At 43.8% G+C, this 18821-nt stretch overlaps 1 protein-coding gene across 1 annotated transcript; it reads left to right on the top strand.

Annotated features, from left to right (window-relative positions):
* Positions 1 to 189: 189 nt before the first annotated feature.
* Positions 190 to 11445, top strand: PM20D1 (peptidase M20 domain containing 1). Its single transcript, XM_026864236.1, has 12 exons — positions 190 to 1420; positions 2021 to 2253; positions 3703 to 3789; positions 4592 to 4725; positions 5182 to 5301; positions 5892 to 5967; positions 6201 to 6262; positions 6590 to 6668; positions 7770 to 7841; positions 8793 to 8961; positions 9671 to 9770; positions 10543 to 11445. The coding sequence occupies exons 1-12, from the start codon at positions 1306 to 1308 to the stop codon at positions 10670 to 10672; spliced, it is 1377 nt and encodes a 458-aa protein (XP_026720037.1). The 5' UTR covers positions 190 to 1305; the 3' UTR covers positions 10673 to 11445.
* The last annotated feature ends 7376 nt before the right edge of the window (positions 11446 to 18821 follow it).

Here is an 18821-nt window from a genome sequence, read left to right as displayed (position 1 = left end):
CCCCAGGGGCCTGCAGCCTGTGTGCCCCCCTCCACCCCGGGCCGGGGGTTGTTGCTGGCCCCCGGTTTCCCTGGTGTCGCGGCTGGGGCGTCCCGAGGTCGCCTTGGGGCTGTGGCGGGTCTGCAAGGAGAGGGGTTGGCATGGAGAGCCGGCCGGGGGGCAGGGGTGGGAACGGGGCAGCAGTGAAGAAGGACCCTTCCTCAGGTGCTTTTCCCCTTGGAGGAAACCGGTGGTTTATTCTCCTGAAGCCAACTTTACCCGTGTTGATTTCCTGCACTATTGCCCTCTCATACACGCAGAATGCACCAGGCACCCCGTGACTGCCTCAGCTAGGCATCTCTGGCTGCTGGATAAATCCTTGACGGGTTGTTTTTTTATCTCTCTTGCACCACTTTTCTGCAGGCAGCCTGTCTGTAACAAGCCAGGGTGTGTTTGTGCTCTGTGACACAGTCTTCTGCAGAAGAGTTTGAGGATATTTGGAGCTCGTGAGTGTTGGCAGTTTAGAGGAAACCACAATCTGGCATGAAGTGATAGTCCTGGGCTGTTCAAGTAGGGGTTGGGTTCTGTAAATCTCATACTTTGCTGGTTTGTAAGATTTATTGCCTAGCAAATTCTGTTTACATATGTTTTTAATGGGAGAATACAGGGATACAAGAGAGAGATATTTTTGTGTTTCTTCTTGAATAGCACGACCTTTAAAAGAATCTGTAACCTCACTTGATGTGCTCTTAGGAAAGGCAGCTGTGGCTGGGACTAAGTCATACCCATGGTCTGCATGACTGACTCAGTGTTGGAGAGCAGCCCTGTCTGACACCGTTCAAATGACAGAACAGCCTGGAAGGACCAACAAAAGGCCTGCCTTTATATATCTTAATAGGTTGGAGCAGTATGAAAGAAGATGATACAACAATCTTGCCATCACAACCTGACTTACTATTGCAAACCGTGAACTGCCAACTAAGCTGCCTGCTTTGCTGCCAGAATAGTTTATGGCTGTGAGGAATCAGGTCACCCTAGAAAAATGCGGCTGCTTCTGGACAGTAACTTTTCTAACAATATCGTTCAACACTTTAGAATGAAAAATGGAGTTGCAGTATCTAGAGAAATACCTTGGCTGAGAGTGGAAGGAAATACTGGTGTGCTGCTGGTGCACGGCCCAGCTGAAGTGTGTCAGTGTGTTTGATAGTGGCAGCTCTTACTATCCTGTGAAATAAACCTTAAAGCCTGGAAAATACTTAGGAACATAAATACCTCTTTCCCTTTTGAAATGCAACTCAAGTATTGTTTGGCTGATTTCCGTGTCAAATGATTTCTGTTTTGTATTTCATTGAAGGTGCTATTAAAATCCCAACTGTTTCCGTGTCTCCAGAGGACTTGAATACAACTGCCATGGCAGAATTTGGGAATTACATTCAGGAAGGTACTAAAATTTCATCCTTAGCAATCTCTGCTACTCAATTATTTTCATAAACAAATTGAAGAGAGTATATATGGTTCTTGAATATGATGGAATGGATTTTTATTTTGTTTTTCCTCAAGAAAGGACTGGCAAAAATGACATACCTAAGTCACCTCTGCACCAGCGTACTGTGCTGTAGCAATGGCCAAAGCTAGAAGATTCAAATGTCTTTTTGCAGTGGTGGTTTTTGGTACCTGAGATAGTTAAATGACAAGGTCATTTAAAAAAAAAAAAAAAAAAAAAAAAAAGGAAGACAACCCCTGCTTCAGCCTACCTTTTTTGGCAGTCCCATCACTGCTGCCTGCAAAACAGCTGCAGCACGGGTAAACAACAGTTCCTGGGTTTGCTTAGGGAAGTCTTAAACACAAAGTGAGATGGATTGGTAAGAGTGTGAGAACAAAGCTGCACATCTGCTTCCTGAAGCAAATTTGTTGTGGCCAGTTTTATTTACAGTGCTCCCCTTTAGACTAAATAGATGGCTACTCTATGGAGTATATAATGATTAAAATTGGATGGTATTGTTAATTTTTCTTCACGTGTTTTTAATTTTTTTCTTAACAGTCTTCCCGGCTGTATTTTCTTCAAAGTTCATTCAACATGAAATTGTTGGGAAATACAGCCATCTCTTTACTGTTCAGGGTTCTGACCCTGAAATGATGCCCTATATGCTGCTCGCACACATGGATGTCGTGCCCGCTCCCCCCGAGGGCTGGGATTTCCCTCCTTTCTCAGCTGCAGAGCACGAAGGTTTCATCTATGGACGAGGAACGCTGGATAACAAAAACTCTGCCATAGTACGTCATCTTGGTAATACAATTTCAGAGAGATACAAAGCCTGAAAAAGGCAGATTGGAGGAATCTGTTCTCTTGAAATTTTCTATGTTGTCTCTCTTGCCCCTCTTTAAATGCAGGATGTTAGTGATTAATCCCTAAGCCCTGCAGTTTCTCCCAACTTTTCCTAGAGATGAAGTGGAGCGATCTTTTATTATTGAAGAAAGCAGAGTTAAAGCTCTCAGAAGATACAGAAAAAGATGTTCACAGAAGCAGATGTATCCGATTACATGCCATATTTAGATTTTATGTCAAATGCTGTCTTTGAAATCAGGGATAGACCTTTTACTTTTTCCCATGTGTCACATGGGCATTCAAAGCCAAACCTGGCCCTTTGAAAAGGCTTGAGTTTCAAAGTAAACAATGTTTATTCAATATTATAGTCAAATAACCTTGTATCTTTTATCTAGTCTGTGGCAGAACAAAGAGCTGCTGTACTAAGTACATTTGGGAGGAATGAAGTGCAAAAAAAGACTGATCTGTGAAGGATTTCTCATTTGGGAAAAGGTTGATGGAAAAATTAATAAGGAAAACAGTCCTTCGTGACTTGCAGAGATACTTCCACGACGGCCCTGTATTTAAATTTAAACAGATGTTTAGCAAACCAGTGTCACAGATGCTGTGGCTGCTTATTGGGGCACAGGCCATGCTCCTGGAAAGTTTCTTCAGGTTGTTTGATCATCAGTTTCAAAGCCTTGCAACTTAGAACTTTGTTTTGGTGCTTCTTTCTACTGTGGACTGTGCAAGTAACTCCACAAATGGACAATAAAAATCAGCAATTTCAGGGAACACAGCAAAAACGGGTGCTGACGAGGTAGAGGTGATATAATTTCTTCTGATGTAAAGAACTAACCAGCTTAAATTGAAAAACGGATGAGATGGAATAATGTAGCAAATAATAGATTTCATTGCTCATTCTTCAGATTAAGTTTCTTGTTCTGCTTCAGTCATCTTAGCACTTTCTGTGCAAAATATACTGCTCATTAAAATAAATGGATCTGGTAGCTCAAGTCAGAGCCAAGCTGTGTGTAGGATAGGCAGTTTAAAGGAACAGTGAATTCCTTGGATAATTATAACTCCGTCGTGCTTCCTGTGCAGTTTGTCACTGACTTCATCAGTAGCAAGAACAAGCCTACACTGTATTTTGTGTATTTACACTGACGCTGTGTAGCACACTAAGTCTTAAGCATTATTGATCAAAAATATTGCAGTGTGTTTTCCAGAAAATACGAATATCATCAGTAGGAGTTGTAGAAATAAAAGCTCAACTGTGAGCAGGACAAAGTCTCCTTAAGGGCTGTGAATGCATCGTATTTCTTATACATTGCGTTGCATTCTTTTACATTTATTCTCTTCTCTAACACACAAGAATAGTACACTACGTTCTGCTTTTTTTTTTTTTTTTTCTGCAGGGTATTCTGCAAGCTCTAGAATTCTTGCTGAGAAGAAATTACAGACCCCGCAGATCTTTCTATGTTGGTATTGGACATGATGAAGAGGTATTTTCTTTCGTTTCATCAAAATAACGAGTTGTTTGCATTGTTCATGTATGTAACAAGGCTTCATTTTTAAACGTTGTTTAGCTAGAAAGTCTTTCCTGTTTATCTTGATTATGTGGGTAGATACTGTGTCAGGCACGTGGTCATAGTTATATATTGATTGTTTGGCTTTAGATGACATGGACAAAGGGTTTGGTGTGATGAGCAAAGGGAAAAGAACACAGCAGAGTGTTAGTTCAAATTCTTTTCTGCATGGAAGGTTCAGCCGGAGTCACATTTTGGAGTAAATATAGGACATGAAAAGCTGGCTTAAGATTTACATGGTTGTTCCAAATGATCAGGAAGAACTAACAAAAATATTCCACTTTATTGTGGGTATGCCCCCTAGTAAACAGTAGGAAGAGATAGATGAGGTGGTTTTGTTTACTCATTTTCAAAATATAAAGCCAAAGAACTGCTGATAGTTAAAATGAAAGTCTTTTAGAATGACTAATCTGGAGTTTCTAGACCCGAGATATCCCTGTGTCCAGGAACTAGTAGGATTCATAGCAACGTTCAGTGACTGGTGAATGAGAGCATTGCTTGGGGTGGATGTAAGTCTGTCTGCTGCTAGGCCGTTAACCTCCAGACAGTTTTGTGGGGAATAATCTTTTCTTGACAGGCTGCTATGGAGCTGTTCACTAGGGGTTTCTTGGGTTCTTTGCCTTCTAACACTGGCCACTGTCAACAGCAAGATGTTCTCCAGTGTTCTTCCCAAAGGCATGGCTTGATCTGACCGGTTCCTCTGCCTGGATTCTGGCAGGTGTTTGGTCAGAAGGGAGCAATGGAGATTGCAGCTCTGCTGGAAGCCAGAGGAGTGAAACTCTCCTTCTTACTGGATGAGGGGAGTGCAATACTGGATGGCATCATTGCGGGAGTGAAGAAGCCAGTAGCTGTGTAAGTAAAAGAGAACACAGTTCACCATGATGAAAGTGATCCATATTCAATAATTAATTTGTGAGAAACGACCTTGCTGATGTCAATAAAATATGTTTTCAAGGCATATGGCAGTGTTGGCCTTTCTAAAGCTACAGCAGTGGCACAAAGTGCAAGCAAAGGGCCTCCAGAGTTTGCTCGCTGTCCATCACAGCTGTGCTGACAAAAGCAGAATGGTCCCCTGAGCTAGTGCAAGCACGTTAATTGTATGCTGTAAAGTCTGCTCGCTGGAAAAGCAGCCAACACATCAGTCCTCCAAACATTTAAAGATTGTGTTTAGGGATTTGTTGTTGCTGCTTTTTTGGTGTTTTTTTATGGTACTCAAAAATATGCAGTGTCATTCTTTTCACCTGTAGTCTGTGCATGTGTGTTTGGAGTTGCATTAATCATTTATTTTATCTACACATCGTTGACCAGAATTGCTATCACAGAAAAGGGTTCAATAACACTGAACTTCACTGTGGAAAAAGAGCCAGGACATTCATCCTTTCCTCCTAAGGAGACAACTATTGGCATTCTTGCAGCAGCGATGTCCAGGTGAGAGCTTCCCTGTCATCTGATGTTGAAGACAGACAGGCAGACTCTTAAGTCACTGATACGAGACTTTCTTTTTCAATAATTAATTTGCTCTGTAGAGATTGCTTTAACTGGGTTGCAGAATTTCTTTGGAATTTATTCTTGCACATACCTGCTCCCTCTAGCTGGTGATTATCCAAGCCAGTCAACCTGGTGTAAAGTCAGAATGTGACTGGGTAAATCATCTCATTATGTGTCTCTGTAGGTATCAAACTGGCTAATAAATACATATTTTAGAAAAAAAAGATTAGTATGTCCAGATGTGATGGAATTTGGTGTGATATTTTTTCTAGATTACCATGTATTCTTTACAAGAGTCAGGCTTTTTGATTTTTTTTCAGCTCTAGAAAGAAAGTCTTTGCATGTGGCTGGGGTGCTCAGAAATCTGTGGTGGAGCTGTGCTCGCAGATTTACTTACCAGGAGAGGAAAGTGTGATTGCATCTCAAATACATGGATACATTTTAGAAATCAAATCCCCATCAACCTTCTGGAGCAGTAATAGTCAGAGATTTTTTTTTTAAATTTCAGATGTTGTTTTGCTTTGCTGTAGGCTGGAGCAGAATCCCTTGCGCAATCTCTTTGGCCATGGGCCAGAACTCATGACTATGGAGCACCTTGCATCAGAGGTGAGGAAAGAACTATGATTTCATTCTCAGATTTTCATATTAACAAGTGAAGAGTAACCCAGCATATGAATTTAGAGCATAGTTATGTAGTTCCTGGAAAGGGAAAGACTTAAGCTGGCCTTTCTCCCAGATAATTGTTTCTGCTAGAATTACTTCAACCATAGCCAAGTGACTGCACTCTGCTCCTAAAAACTAGAAACTTTCTGATTTGTGGTTTTATTTCTTCCACTTAGTTCAGCTTTCCTCTTAATCTCATCATGAGCAATCTGTGGCTGTTTTCACCTATTGTCAGCAGGTAAGAAAATGTATCCTTGATGACCGTTCACAGGCTCTCACCCTTAGAAGATGACCAGTAGCCCTCTCTAGTCTTCTCAGGAAACAGGAAACCAGTTATACCATTTCATAGTTTAGATAATGTCAGTGCTTTACCATTAATAACTATTGTTATTAATAACTGTTGTTATTAACAATAAACGTTATATTAACATTTACTGTTAATAACAGTTGTTAATTGAATAGGCCATCATTCAGCTTATTGCCTGTGTAACTGTTGTGCTTATGTTTTATCAATATTAAGCTTCTTTAAAAAATGTTGGGTGTTTTTTTTTTTCTTTTTTGTAAGAGTTCTTGCCTGGAAACCTTCCACCAATGCCTTGATTCGAACTACTACAGCAGTCACCATGTTCAATGCAGGAATCAAGGTAGCTTCATTTTGATTTTTCTCCATGTAGTACGATGAGACAATTAGGGCATTTGGTTTCCACCTATTTATATCCAGTTACAAGATCAGTATGGGCCCTGTTCTTAGAGCCTGTGTGGTGTCACCACCAGTCTCATTTTTAGTTTAGATGTGGCTTGGATTTAGCTACAGTTGACAATTACTTTGTTTCTTAAGTATCTGTTCTCTTTTACAAAAAGATCTCTGTAAACCAGTGTTAAAATTGTTTATATTTTAGGATGGACAAGAGTATTTTCTGTGTATTCATACAAAGTATCGATGACAGGATTTGAAATGGTCACAGTTGTAAACACATCCCTAGCCTAGGTGGGGTCGACTGGGTAGGAACACTTACCTCTGTTAGAACAGGGTTAGTGTGCACCTTGGACTGAGAGATAACAGGTTCTGGCTGATACAGCCAGATCTTGCCCTGATAAGGAGGTGTAGCTATCCAAAAATACTGTAGCCCTAGAAAATAAACAGGCTGTTCAGTGTGTCCCTGAAAATATCTGTTACTGAAAGGCATCACTGGACAAGAAGACAAGATGCAGTGGCTGAACAGTGACACTGAGTGGCCAAGAGAGAAGTGACACCCTGGTGTTTTGTTTTGTTTTTTTTTCCTAAGGATGATATTCTTTTTGTTTAACAAAATTACAAATATTAATTCTGTAGAAAAGAAGAGTTATGTGTCTTCAGTACCATCATTTGTTAGGCAACTGAAATGTCTCATGCATGAGGAAAAGCAATATGACAGTGAGGTAAAAATATTGCTTAAAAAACCCAACGTAAACTTTCAGAATTTCTCAATATAAAGTTTCTGAAGGAAGAGGGCTTAACTCAAGGGAAAAACTGTATAACAGCTAACTTCGTTTTTGTTGAATTGATGAATATTTCTTTGTGTCATTACCTGCTTAAGTGAAATTTACAGTATTTTAACACAGTGCAGAAAGAGATCACACTCAGCGGAAACAGGGAAGCACTAGTCGGAGGGCTAGAGTTGTTTGAGCAGTCTCAGAGTTTGCGGTTGGCATTTTAATTTGGTTTTAATTTCCTTTTAAGTTTCAGTCATTCCTTTTTTTTCTAGACAAACGTCATCCCATCTTCTGCAAAAGCAACTGTGAACTTCCGGATCCACTCTGCAGAGAAGGCCACTGAGGTACGTACAGTACCCCCCGGACATGGGGCTGTTCTCTGTCCCTTTCTGAGCAGGATGGCGCTCGGCCATTTGTGGCAGCAGATCTGTTCTACACAAATACTCTTTTCATCTCTCCCTGTATTCATACAAGATTTGGGAATTGGACTTGTGTGGGACAGGGTTCAACACTTTGCACGACATCCTTGTCTCTAGGTTGGAGAGACGTGGATTTGGTGGATCAGGAATTGGCTGGACAGTCGCACTCAGAGTTCAGTCAGTGGCTCCATGTCCAAGGGAGAGCAGTGACGAGTGGTTATCTAATGTCTTTTCTCCTCCTCTGAGATGGATTGCCAAGTGCATTGTTTACTATGGCTTCTGAATGTGGAGCAGAGCAAGAGGCAGACCAAACTGGGAAGCCTGCCTTGCAGTTACAGCGAGCAGATTTCAGAAGTCGTCTTGTGCCAAAGAGCACAGGGATCATATGTGATTATGGAACAGAAGCGTTAAAGTTTGTGACCTGTGAGAATATGGGAATTTTGCACACTCCAGCAGGTATGACATGCCTGTCCAGCTAAGGACAGCTGTGAAATATTGTCAGTAAATAATATCCTCCCTTCCCAAACCTTTGCTGAAAGTTTATCTCTCTGAAGCTTTTCTGGATTATTTACTTGGATGACCTAATTACCAAGTAGCATCAGCTCGACCACCTGCCTTTCAGGACTGAAGCAGTTCAGGAATACCTTGAGACAGTGATATACACTGGGGTTAAAACAAATTAGCTTAAGTGTCAACCATCCGCTGAGTAAGAGAAAGGTTTCAGTCACACAGTTTCAGTCCTAACTATGCATCTGTATTTGCAGCCAGAGTTGGAAACTCACAGATTGTTTTCTGGAAAGTGGCACATTTGCTGATATCTAGAAGGGATGCTCTCTCATTTCTTCTGCTTATTTAATCTCTGTGCTTTACCCGTAGGTGCTAGAGACAGTGAGGAACACTGTTGCAGATGACAGAGTGAAGATTGATGTAGTAGAGGCCTTTGACCCGCTCCCCATTAGCCCTTGGGATGACCAGACATTTGGAGTCCATATTTTTCAAAGAACCATTCTGGATACTTTCCCAGATGTTGACAGTGTAGTCCCAGGTAACAGCGAGCACATGATGATTATTGTTTCCTCTCCAGCTTCCGCCCTGCTTTTCTGTCCCTCATCCCCAATATTGACTTGTTTCCATTTTCTGTGTACTTCTCCACCCCAACTGTTAACTACTGGAAACAGCTGTTTTTTCCTCTTTTTATTCCATTCCCTCTTTATGTTCTAAAAGTTTTAATGCTGTTTTTTAATAGTGGAAGTAAAAAAGCAAACAGGAAGCTGACAGAAACAATGAGCCTTGAATCTGACTCCCTGCACATACAAAGAAATCTCTTCAGGGAAGAAAGGAATTGTGAGGGAGAGTAGGAGGTCTTCTTGCTTTAGCTCTTCTTTTATTGTTTTCGTAGCTGGCAAAGCCATTCCTGCTTTTCTGTATTGTTCCTTACGATCCCAGCCCCTTCCCTTTCTCACAGCTCCTTCCTAGTTCCACACTGTTTGTTGGACTGCAGTTTGAAGCTTAAACTTTTGTGGAGGCTGAGCATCATGGCTGTTCTTAGAATGATTGAATTGTATGTTCAGTTCTTCTTGTTCATGAAGAAGAGAATGTTCTTTCAGGATGTACCAATAAACTGTTTCCAGTGACTTGCTTTTGGTGTAGCTAGGGGTTATACAGAACTGTTACCAGATGCCTTTCCTTCCTTCTGTGTGGGTCATTAAGTTGCTGCTCTCATGCAAAGTAAACCTGAGTTTTTTGTTTTCCAGGCACGTGTATTGGAAACACAGACAGCAGGCATTTCACTAACGTCACAAATGCCATTTATCGATTTAACCCACTGCTCTTGAAATCAGATGATCTTCCCAGGTACTGTGCTCTGTCTGCATGTGGGCAGCTGTTCGGGGTGGGGACGAGCGAAAGAGAAAATTGATATGTGTTCGTCAGAGGGAGGAAACCCAGCCTTGTATACCTTGGCATGGGGGTGCCTCACATTCTGTTAGGGCACCATTTCCTGCAGATTTGGGTGCTGCACAAATAGGGGGTGGTGATTACACTGGGGAGAGTGTTAGCCCTGACTCTTCAGTACCTCAGATGCAGGCAGGACCTCGGTTGGGTAGTATGGCCACGCTGTGGAGCTGCCTGGGCCCTTTGTACAGCGCAGCAGGGGGAAAGGTGTTCTGGTAGTTGGCCTTAGGAGATTTCTCTGTATGTTTGGATACATGCCACCCTGAATTTGTTTGCTCCTTAAAGCTGCAAGTTAGGTTTCCTGGAGTAAAGTGGTAACAAAGAACATCATCATGCAATGGATTCTTTGTTGACTTAGTGTGTGCTAGATCTGTTTTATTGAGGTGCAGGTGATACAGGAGTGTTCTTGTAGCTGTACAGGACAGTAACATACATGGCCAAGCAATGGGCAGAGCACTGGAATTGCTCTTGTTCCATGGTCTTGTTCTGCTGTGAAACTTAGAATCAGTAAATTTGGTTGACCTGAGGGCCAGACATTGCAGTTACAGTGAAGTATTTGGTGTATTTTTATGCTGTGCATTGCTTTATGAAGTAAATGGGTGAGTAGGGTGCTGGGTATATGCAGATGGATCACAAATGCACACTGGAATGAAAAACATTCTTTTTCTTCCAGGATCCATGGGTTGAATGAGAGAATCTCTGTTGAGAATTACGAGAAACAGGTCGAGTTCCTCTTTCAGCTGATTAAAAACTGTGACACTGACAAGCTTCCGGAGCCTCACGCAAACTCCCATGAGCTGTGAGAAGAGCAGCTACTAAGGTGGACTCTGGATGGCAGGGGTCTGGTCAGAACATGCATATTGAGCACATCTGGAATCTGGGGGTTTTATGTTGTGGTTTACGTACAGATGGAAAAACTGCTGGTTGGGAAGTGTTGGGACCTGGACAAAACACAACAAATAACCCTCACTTCTGTTCCTGGTCTGATATGCAGCTGTTAATCTGATGGTATTAATTTTTTGATCACTTCTTTAAACCTCTGAAATTGGTAGTCACTTAAAATTCTAAGCTATAATCAGCAGTCCCTATCAGTAAAAGAGGTGGATCTTCCTGCGCGTGTTTCTGACAAACTCATTTTATACGGTTAATTGATTTCTGACAAATGATGTGTCTGTCAAAAGCTCATGTGGAAGGTTTGTGTCACTGGTGGAGTTGCACTAGGAGTTTGTTGCCCTGCTGCTTGGTGCAGGCTTCCTCGCGGGGTGCTGCTCTCAGCCAGCGTCACCGCGCTCTCAGCCCGTGTCAGCGTTAACTTGCTACTGCTAAGTTCTCCCATGCATGCACTGATTTCTGACTCGATTTTAAACTACTGAGCTCTAGAAGTTCTAGCTGTGTTGCTTTATCTGATGTGGCCCAGATCTCAGAGGTGCTGAAAACTTTTCTTCCTGTCTTTTTTTTTTTTTTTTTTTTTTCCCCCCCCCCTCTCACTTTTTGGCTCATGGCATGTTGTGCAGCTGGGTGTCAGAATAAGGAATTGCAGCTTTAAATAAAACTAAATCTGTGTTGTCTGCTCATACATTCTCTTTTCACTGAATCCATTTCTGTAGTTTATCTTTTGTTCCTCTGAGAACTTTATTTAGTTAAAGATGGTGAAGCCCTTCTCTTCCAGTTCAGGGGGAGCAGTCTTTGTTCCTTCACTGCCTTGTGCAGGCAGTTCTCGCTTCGCTGCAGCACTTGTGTTGACTCAGCTCTGGGAATCCTGCAGACAGGCTGTTGATGTCGACTCTGTTTCATCCTGCACTTCTTGCACTAGCATGCCTATCTTTGTTAGCACTCAAGGGTTAAGCAGTCTTTCAGCCTTGATAATCTCTTTAGTTGGGGTTACCACTATTGATTAAACAAAGAAAGAATTAAGAACCAGATGTTAGCCAAAGGAAAGACTGGGTGCAGGCTGCTTTGTTGTACTGAGAGGCAGACTCTGTGCTGCAGGTACTAGTGCAAGTGCTCCTCTTGCACTGTTGCAGAGATGTGTGTCTCTCAGAGTCTGAATTATACACTGGAATGGGTGGTTGTTCCGCTCTAAATTCAGATTGTGAAATGTACTGGAATGTACAGGAAATACCCTGAAAAACAGTGATGGAACCGATTCCTATTCTTTTCCGTTCACCATTCTCTTTATTTATTTGCAGTCTGATCTTATCAGTATGGCCAATGGGCTAAAACTGTATCAATCTACTAAATAATTGAAGCCAGATTGGCATTTTCATCTAATAAAATAAGGAACACAGATTCTTTTCTGATGATTCTTTAGTCTTTTTATCTAACTGTATAATTGCAGTGAAGTCATTTCCACACCTGATTCTGCATTAGCGCGAGTCATAAAGTTTCCATCAAAACAAATCCACATTTTTTCCAGCCTGCTTTAATCTTTGCACCCTCCCTTGTGCTCCCCTTTCTATATAAAATTAACTAACTCTGTTTATGCATTCTTGGGTAGTAAATAGCTTCCATCTTTCACGGTTTATTGCATTTTGTCTGTGTGCCCTAACATCATTGATTTGTTTAGCCACACATCTATGGCTCTTTTGTGAAGGTGTCATTCCTGTTGCAGACTCCTGTTGCAGACACAGCAGAAGCGATGTGTCAGGGTACAGCACAGGATAAAAAACACCCCCGGGAGTGGGAGGTGGAGGAAGGTGGTTGGTTTTTTTCTTTTCCTGGCAAGTCTCTATAAAGATGACTGAGTCTGAAGCCTTCACTATGACTATGGTAGTATGGGGTCAATATTGTTTACCAGCTTCATGAATGAGCTGGGTGATAGGGCACTGCATCCTCAGCAAGTTTGCAGATGATGCAAAACTGGGAGGAATGGTTGACTCGCCCCAACGGTTGTGCTGCTGTTCAGAGGGACCCCGACAGGCTGGAGAAATGGGGAAAAAAATAAAGACTTTCTTGAAGTTCAGCAAAGGGAAATGCAAAGTCCTCCACCTGGGGAGGAATAACCCCGTCCTGGGGATTGCCTGGCTGGGAAGCACCTTTGCAGAGGACACGGGTCCTGGTGGACAGGTTGAGCATGAGCCAGTAACATGCCCTGGAGGCAAAGAAGACCCAAGAGCATCCTGACAGTAAAAATTAGATGATATCCTGAGGTCCCTTCCAATCTCAACCGTTCTGTGATTCTGTTGTAGGGCACAAGTTGTGAAAATCCTAACTTGGGTCGTGCTGTTGTGCAGTGAAGGCAGTGTTGTGGTGTGAAAGGTGGGATTTGTTGCCTGTTGTAATAGCAAATGGGTCCTAAAGACATAAAACACCCTTTCAATGTCCTGTCCCCAACCAAAAATCACTCCTCTCTCTGTTTTGGTGAGGATTGTTTTTTAAAGGACATTCACCTGAAGATTCATTTTGCTGCTGAAGGAAAAGCGAAGGGCAAACAGTGCTGGGAAGGCAAGGTTTTGGCAGGTACTGTGCAAATGTGTGCCATGAGGTTCCTTTTGCTAATGCAGCTTGTTGCAGAGCCTCATTAAGTGCTACTCATCAGCCAGTGCTGAAATCATGCAGTGCCTCTGCACTGAGTAAATGCTCGGCAGAGCTTTACTGCAACCTGAAGCCACTAAACCGAAGTGTTTTAAACCGACCCTGTCTTGCAAGATCCAATGGTGAAAAAGCACCTTCCCCATCTCTGCCCTTTTTTTTCTAGTCACTTCTAATTGTTTGTGCTTTTTTCCATGCAGCAGCTTTGTCCTTCATATTCTTAAGTCTCCTTATTTTATCATATTAGCTGCCATGTCATGCTTATCTGGCACAGTTCTGAAGGGTGGCTCAATGGTTTGGTATCTGCACACCTGTCCTGACAGAACAGTTTTCTTTCCACCTCATTTTACTGCTCCCATGAGATGTTTTCAGAGAATGTCTTGTCTTGAATGATATTTGAAATCTTACTGTCATCATGTAAATAATAGTGTAAGGATGTGCTGGCCTTTTCTGCTAAGATCGTATACAACATGCATTGTATGAGTAGTTAATAATGCCAAGCGCATCATGAAAACACACATCAATAGCTCTGTGAGCTATTCTGTTTCTTGTAATGAGTCACTGTGCTTTTGAGCATGTGGAGCAATTACCTCTGATTCATCAGAGAAGGAAAAGCCTGATTTTCTGCTCTGAAGACGCACAACTTGGTGTCATAACTAATGCGGTTTTGTACGCTGATTGTGATAGTCCAATTCCAGTGTGTTAACACGTTGCTGTGCTATATCCATAGCAACTTCCTTTTTTTTTTCCCCTGCTTTGCAGCCACTTCTACAGAGCTGCCATTCTTCTGACAACAGTTACTCAAAGTAACATGTCTGTAGTTGTCCAGGGGTAGCAGCCTGCTAGCTTACAGACCAGCTGATTTAGGGTCATGTGGGCCTGTTACATGATGGAGAAAAGGTCACATTCCACACCTGCATTTTCTAAAGAAAGCTCTGTTGTTGGCCTCTGTTTCAAAGGGCTTGGTTTATTTTCAGCCACAAGTGACCATGGAGAGTTCAGGCACAGAGCTGGAGGAGAACGCAGGAACAAGGTGTTTACAAAATTGTTTCCTCCAGCCTTGTGTTTGACACTTGTGTTCTTGGCTGCTCTTTTGCCATTTTGTTTGGTATTTCATGGAGCTGGTGAAATCCACTTTCACAGGCAGGTGCTGTGAAATCTCCCCCACTCAGCTCAGCCCATGCTGCCGAGCCCTGGTCTCATCAGTGCCACAGAGCCAGACATCCACGGAGGAGTCAGGAGGCTGCTCAGTCGTAGCTGGCAGTACCCTTTCCCATTGTAGAGAAGCAGCCCTGACCTGTAGCTCAGCCTGGGATGCTTAATCCTGACCTTCAGTGGTCTTCAGTACTGCCAGTGCATTCAGTCCTCATCCGGAGCTCCTGTGCCGAGCTTGCTGGCACTCTGAAAATATTACACACACGTTTGTCATTTTAGTCCCCAAATCCAGGCTCTCACAGTAACTCTTTAAAGAAACTGCACTGCTATGACACATGAGGTCTCTAGTACAGCATCAACAGTTGCATGCCAACATCTCTCCGTGCCTGTATCAAGGCCTAGAGGCGTGCAGAAGTGCTGCCCAGGGAACTGTTTTCCTTAACTGAAAGCACAGGGAAGGCTGTGTGTCAGCTGAGTTGCTGTGCAGGGGGCTTGGCTCTGCTTTCCGGTTGCACAGCTTGCCGGGGCAGCCGAGATAAAGAGCTCAGCATGGTGGGGAAGGGAGTGCCCTGCCTCGCTTGGGAGAGTGCTCTGAGCCATTTAAGAGCTGTGATGGTGGGCGCCAGGGGAAGCTGCAGTCAGTGCTCAGCAGGAAGGCAAATGACCACATGGAAAGGTGGTTAATGCAGGGGGTAGGGGACAGAGGGTAAATGCTCTTTGTCACTGATGGATTTACCTGTGAGTTGGGCACAGCTTGGGCCATGGGGCATGAGAAGCAACATGCGAGTGATGTAGCATATCCCAGGGGGCTCGTCACACATCTTTTAATTTATATTTTTAATCCGACACAATTGTATGGCTTATTGTAACCCTGTAAATACTCGGATCACTTGAACACTGTGCCTGATCTTGCACTAGAAAGGCAACCGCATGGAGGGGCCTGGCTGCAGTTCAGCTATTTAACTGAGCAATCAAAAAACCTCCTTCTAGTTCATGGCAGTAATCCCCTGCTCAGTGACTGTGCTGACTGTGTGTCAGGGCTGGGGCTCTCTACATGCTCTCTGTCCCGTTAACACAGCTACAACAGGTTATTTTCATGTTTTCTGTGTGGTGAAGATGATTAGAGAAAGGCAGCAGTGGATAACCATCAATCACAGCTCGATCCAATGGCCAGAGTGAGGGATATGACCTCCTCCAAAAAGCCTGTAGGAGAAAACCTGAATTCTTTTCCAGTTTCTAACTATTTCGGCTGTATTGCAGCTACTACGTCTGGCATGTGCATATCTAAACTACCTTTACACTTCCTAGCTCGCCTACGGATCTTAGTCTAGCTTCTGTATAGGTCTGAGTTCCACCTACTTGACAAGCTGAGTAAGTACTCAGGAAGAATAATTATTATTTGCCCTGAAGCACTTTTAGCCTTCCAAGTCCACTTGGATTTTTAGATGTTGTTACCACAGTACTGCCTAGTTGTACACAGACATCAGAAAAAGTTCATCTGATGACCTCTTTGGGATTTTGGGAAGTGAGAGGGTCTTCGTGGAGTAGGCAATAGAGGGGAGTTAAGAGATGATTTTCACTGATGCTTCTTTTAATATCAGTCTCTGCTTGGATCAGCCTTGTGGTATTAGTGCTTTCTTAGCCTAATTTCTGAATATAAAAGAATTCACAGCTTATACCCGGGGCAAAGCAGAGAGGTGAGGCGTGTCCTCAGTGCCACCGTGACAGGTGTCCCTGCTATCGCTGGGGCAGCAGCTGCTGACACAGGAACCGCTGCCCGTGTGGAATGCAGGAAGCGAGGACCTTCCAGCTCCTCTCTGCCAGATGCTCTCACGTGGCAGAAAACCCCGGGGATGTACCTGACCGAGGCTGACCTGCGTTTGTCGCAGCAGGCCCGGCACGTGGGTGACACATGAACGCAGTTGGGAGCGGTAGTTGGACCTTGGAAAAAAGGATGGGGATGGTTTTGTTTGCTTCCAGACTGATAAAACAGAACTTCTGTGGTCTGTATTTCTTCTCCCAGATTGGGACCAGGTTAGGGTCAGGTGCTGAGGGTGTTGCCTGCCCTCATGAACTGCTTTTGCTCTGGGCTGACGTCTGTAGGGGTAAGTCATTATCCATAACCTATTCAGTCTGAGTTTTACCTGTTGCGATTCCTGGTTACAAGTCACGAAGCACGAGGTTCCCTCCAAACCCTTGGTCAAAGGCAGCTGGGACTCCATTCAGATCAGTGTTTAGATGTGACAGACAGCAGCGGAGCTGGAACCGAGAGCAAAGGCTGTGACAGAACACTGTCAAATTCTGTGTTAGACGGGGATTTTTGCGTGATTTGGGCCAAACCACTTTATTTTGCTGGATTCTTCTGTGAAAAGGGGCAAAATCATTCTATACACATTGTGGCCTCCTAGGCCATTACTGAGTGCTTGCCCAGAGCCAGGCAGCTGGGTAGTGCTAAAGTCACGTGGCTGCTGTAAAACAGCCACGACATTCCATGATCCAGTGTAGCTCAGTGGTGAACTCTTTCCTTTCCAAGCATTTTGTTGCCTTTGGTACCTGCTACCCAGCAATTGGAAACCCATTTCCTGCCCTTTCATCCTCCGCCTTTCTGATCTCCGTGCGTCAGCGTCGCTGGTGGGGATTTTATCTATTTCTGTTTTCTTGTCTCAGGCGGCTTTTGTCTCCATGCTTCCACTTCCTGAGGTGCAGCTGGCCGGACTGTTAATCAGCAAGGTCACATTTTGGTGTGCGTTGTTTTTAGGGGGTTGGGGGAAGAATGGTTGTTCCGGGGGAGATACAGATTTTTCCAAGTCAGGAAGGAAAGATGAAGGTGGAAAGAGAGCCTTACAGACCGGGTTTATTTGGACAAAGGAAAACGGAGGCTTGGGTTGGAGGCAGGATTTAGAACTCCGCTCCCAGCTCAAGTGTGGAGCTGTGCTTTATTATTTTATTGTCTCTGTCTCAATTTTTCCTTGGTGTCTCTTTGCTGGTGTCACAGCAGATCCTGAGAATTAGTCACACGAGTGCAGATGCTCATCACCCCTTGACCTTCAAGTAGGTTGTGTAGCAGCAGTTGGTCACAAACCCCAGTGCACTTGGCTACTTGCTGGATGACAGTGAAAGCACCCCTCCGCTCACCTGCTCCACAAATTCAGTTTTCTTAGAAGAGGCACATTTGCAAAGGTTTTTGGGCTGGAGAAAGTTAGAAGTCCTAAGTGGGTTTATCTGATCTATGTTTGTGCTGTTTTATATCATGATATATCCTGCTCTGCTTCAAGTGGGCCAGCCTTTTCTTCCAAAGCAACAAGTACTTCAGAAAGGAAGCTCCCCATGCTCGATTTTTAATATGAGCAAAGAGAAAGAGAGGTAGCACAGCCCACATCTTCAGAGAGGTCTCGGTCACAAAGGATCTCTTGCTGCCATTGACCGTCACTACCGTCGTTCCTTATTTTAAGAAAATGAAGTCACCGGCTCTAGTCACGCTTGCCTCAGTGTATCTGGGGGGGAAATGCAGTTCCTGCGCTGCCCTCCCTTTTCCCCTCGCACACATGCTGGTGTCACGGCGACCGTTATTGGCTCAAAACCTGTCTCCGAGGCATGGAGCTGGGGATCACGTAATTACTCTGGGTAATAACTGGCTGTTGGCTGTTTCCTGGGAGGAAAGGAAAGGCAGGAAGGAAAACCAACAACTGGTCCAAAGTTCCACTCGTGCAAAAAAAATAAAAGGGGAAAAAAAAAAAAAAGGAAATAAAAAGGAAAACATCAATCAGAAGAGCTGGTTTCATTCAAGAATACAGAATTCTACAGAGCAATGAGGCACTGGTCTCTAGCAGAAATTGCTGCTTTTTATGTATGTGTTTGTTGTGGGATGGTTTGGTGTAAAGCGATCCAAAGTGAGTCCATGGTCCTATTCCTGATTTTATTTGCTGAACGACCCCAGAGAAGGGTCTGGCAGGGAGGCCTAAAAGCCCGCACGTACTGCCTGTACTGTGTCGGTGCTCCTGGGCCTCGCTCCCAACATGATAAACACATCAAATCTGTGCTTAGTTAACAATTTATAGAGTTAAAATGACAAAAATGTGACTGTGACACCCCTCTCCCCAGGTGGGGAGGGCATGTCCCGGCGAGGGGCTCCCCCAGCTCGGCAGAGCGAGGGCGGCTGGACAGCGAGGAGAAGGACGTGGGAGCGTTTCCTTCCCGCGCCGCACCCCAGCAGCGAGCCAGCAGCGCCCCGGGAGCAGGTAGAGCCCCGGGGAGCACGGGGGGGAC

The sequence above is a fragment of the Athene cunicularia genome (genome assembly GCF_003259725.1).
Source record: "Athene cunicularia isolate RWA chromosome 26 unlocalized genomic scaffold, athCun1 chr26_part1, whole genome shotgun sequence".
NCBI classification, from domain to species: domain Eukaryota; kingdom Metazoa; phylum Chordata; class Aves; order Strigiformes; family Strigidae; genus Athene; species Athene cunicularia.
This window is presented reverse-complemented; position numbering and strand designations above follow the sequence as displayed.

Coding starts and splice junctions, on each gene's coding strand:
- PM20D1 (XM_026864236.1), top strand. CDS start 1,306: ATGATTTCTGTTTTGTATTTCATTGAAGGTGCTATTAAAATCCCAACT. Junction 5,302..5,891: donor CTTGCAGCAGCGATGTCCAG/GTGAGAGCTTCC, acceptor GCTTTGCTGTAG/GCTGGAGCAGAATCCCTTGC. Junction 9,771..10,542: donor AAATCAGATGATCTTCCCAG/GTACTGTGCTCT, acceptor TTTTTCTTCCAG/GATCCATGGGTTGAATGAGA.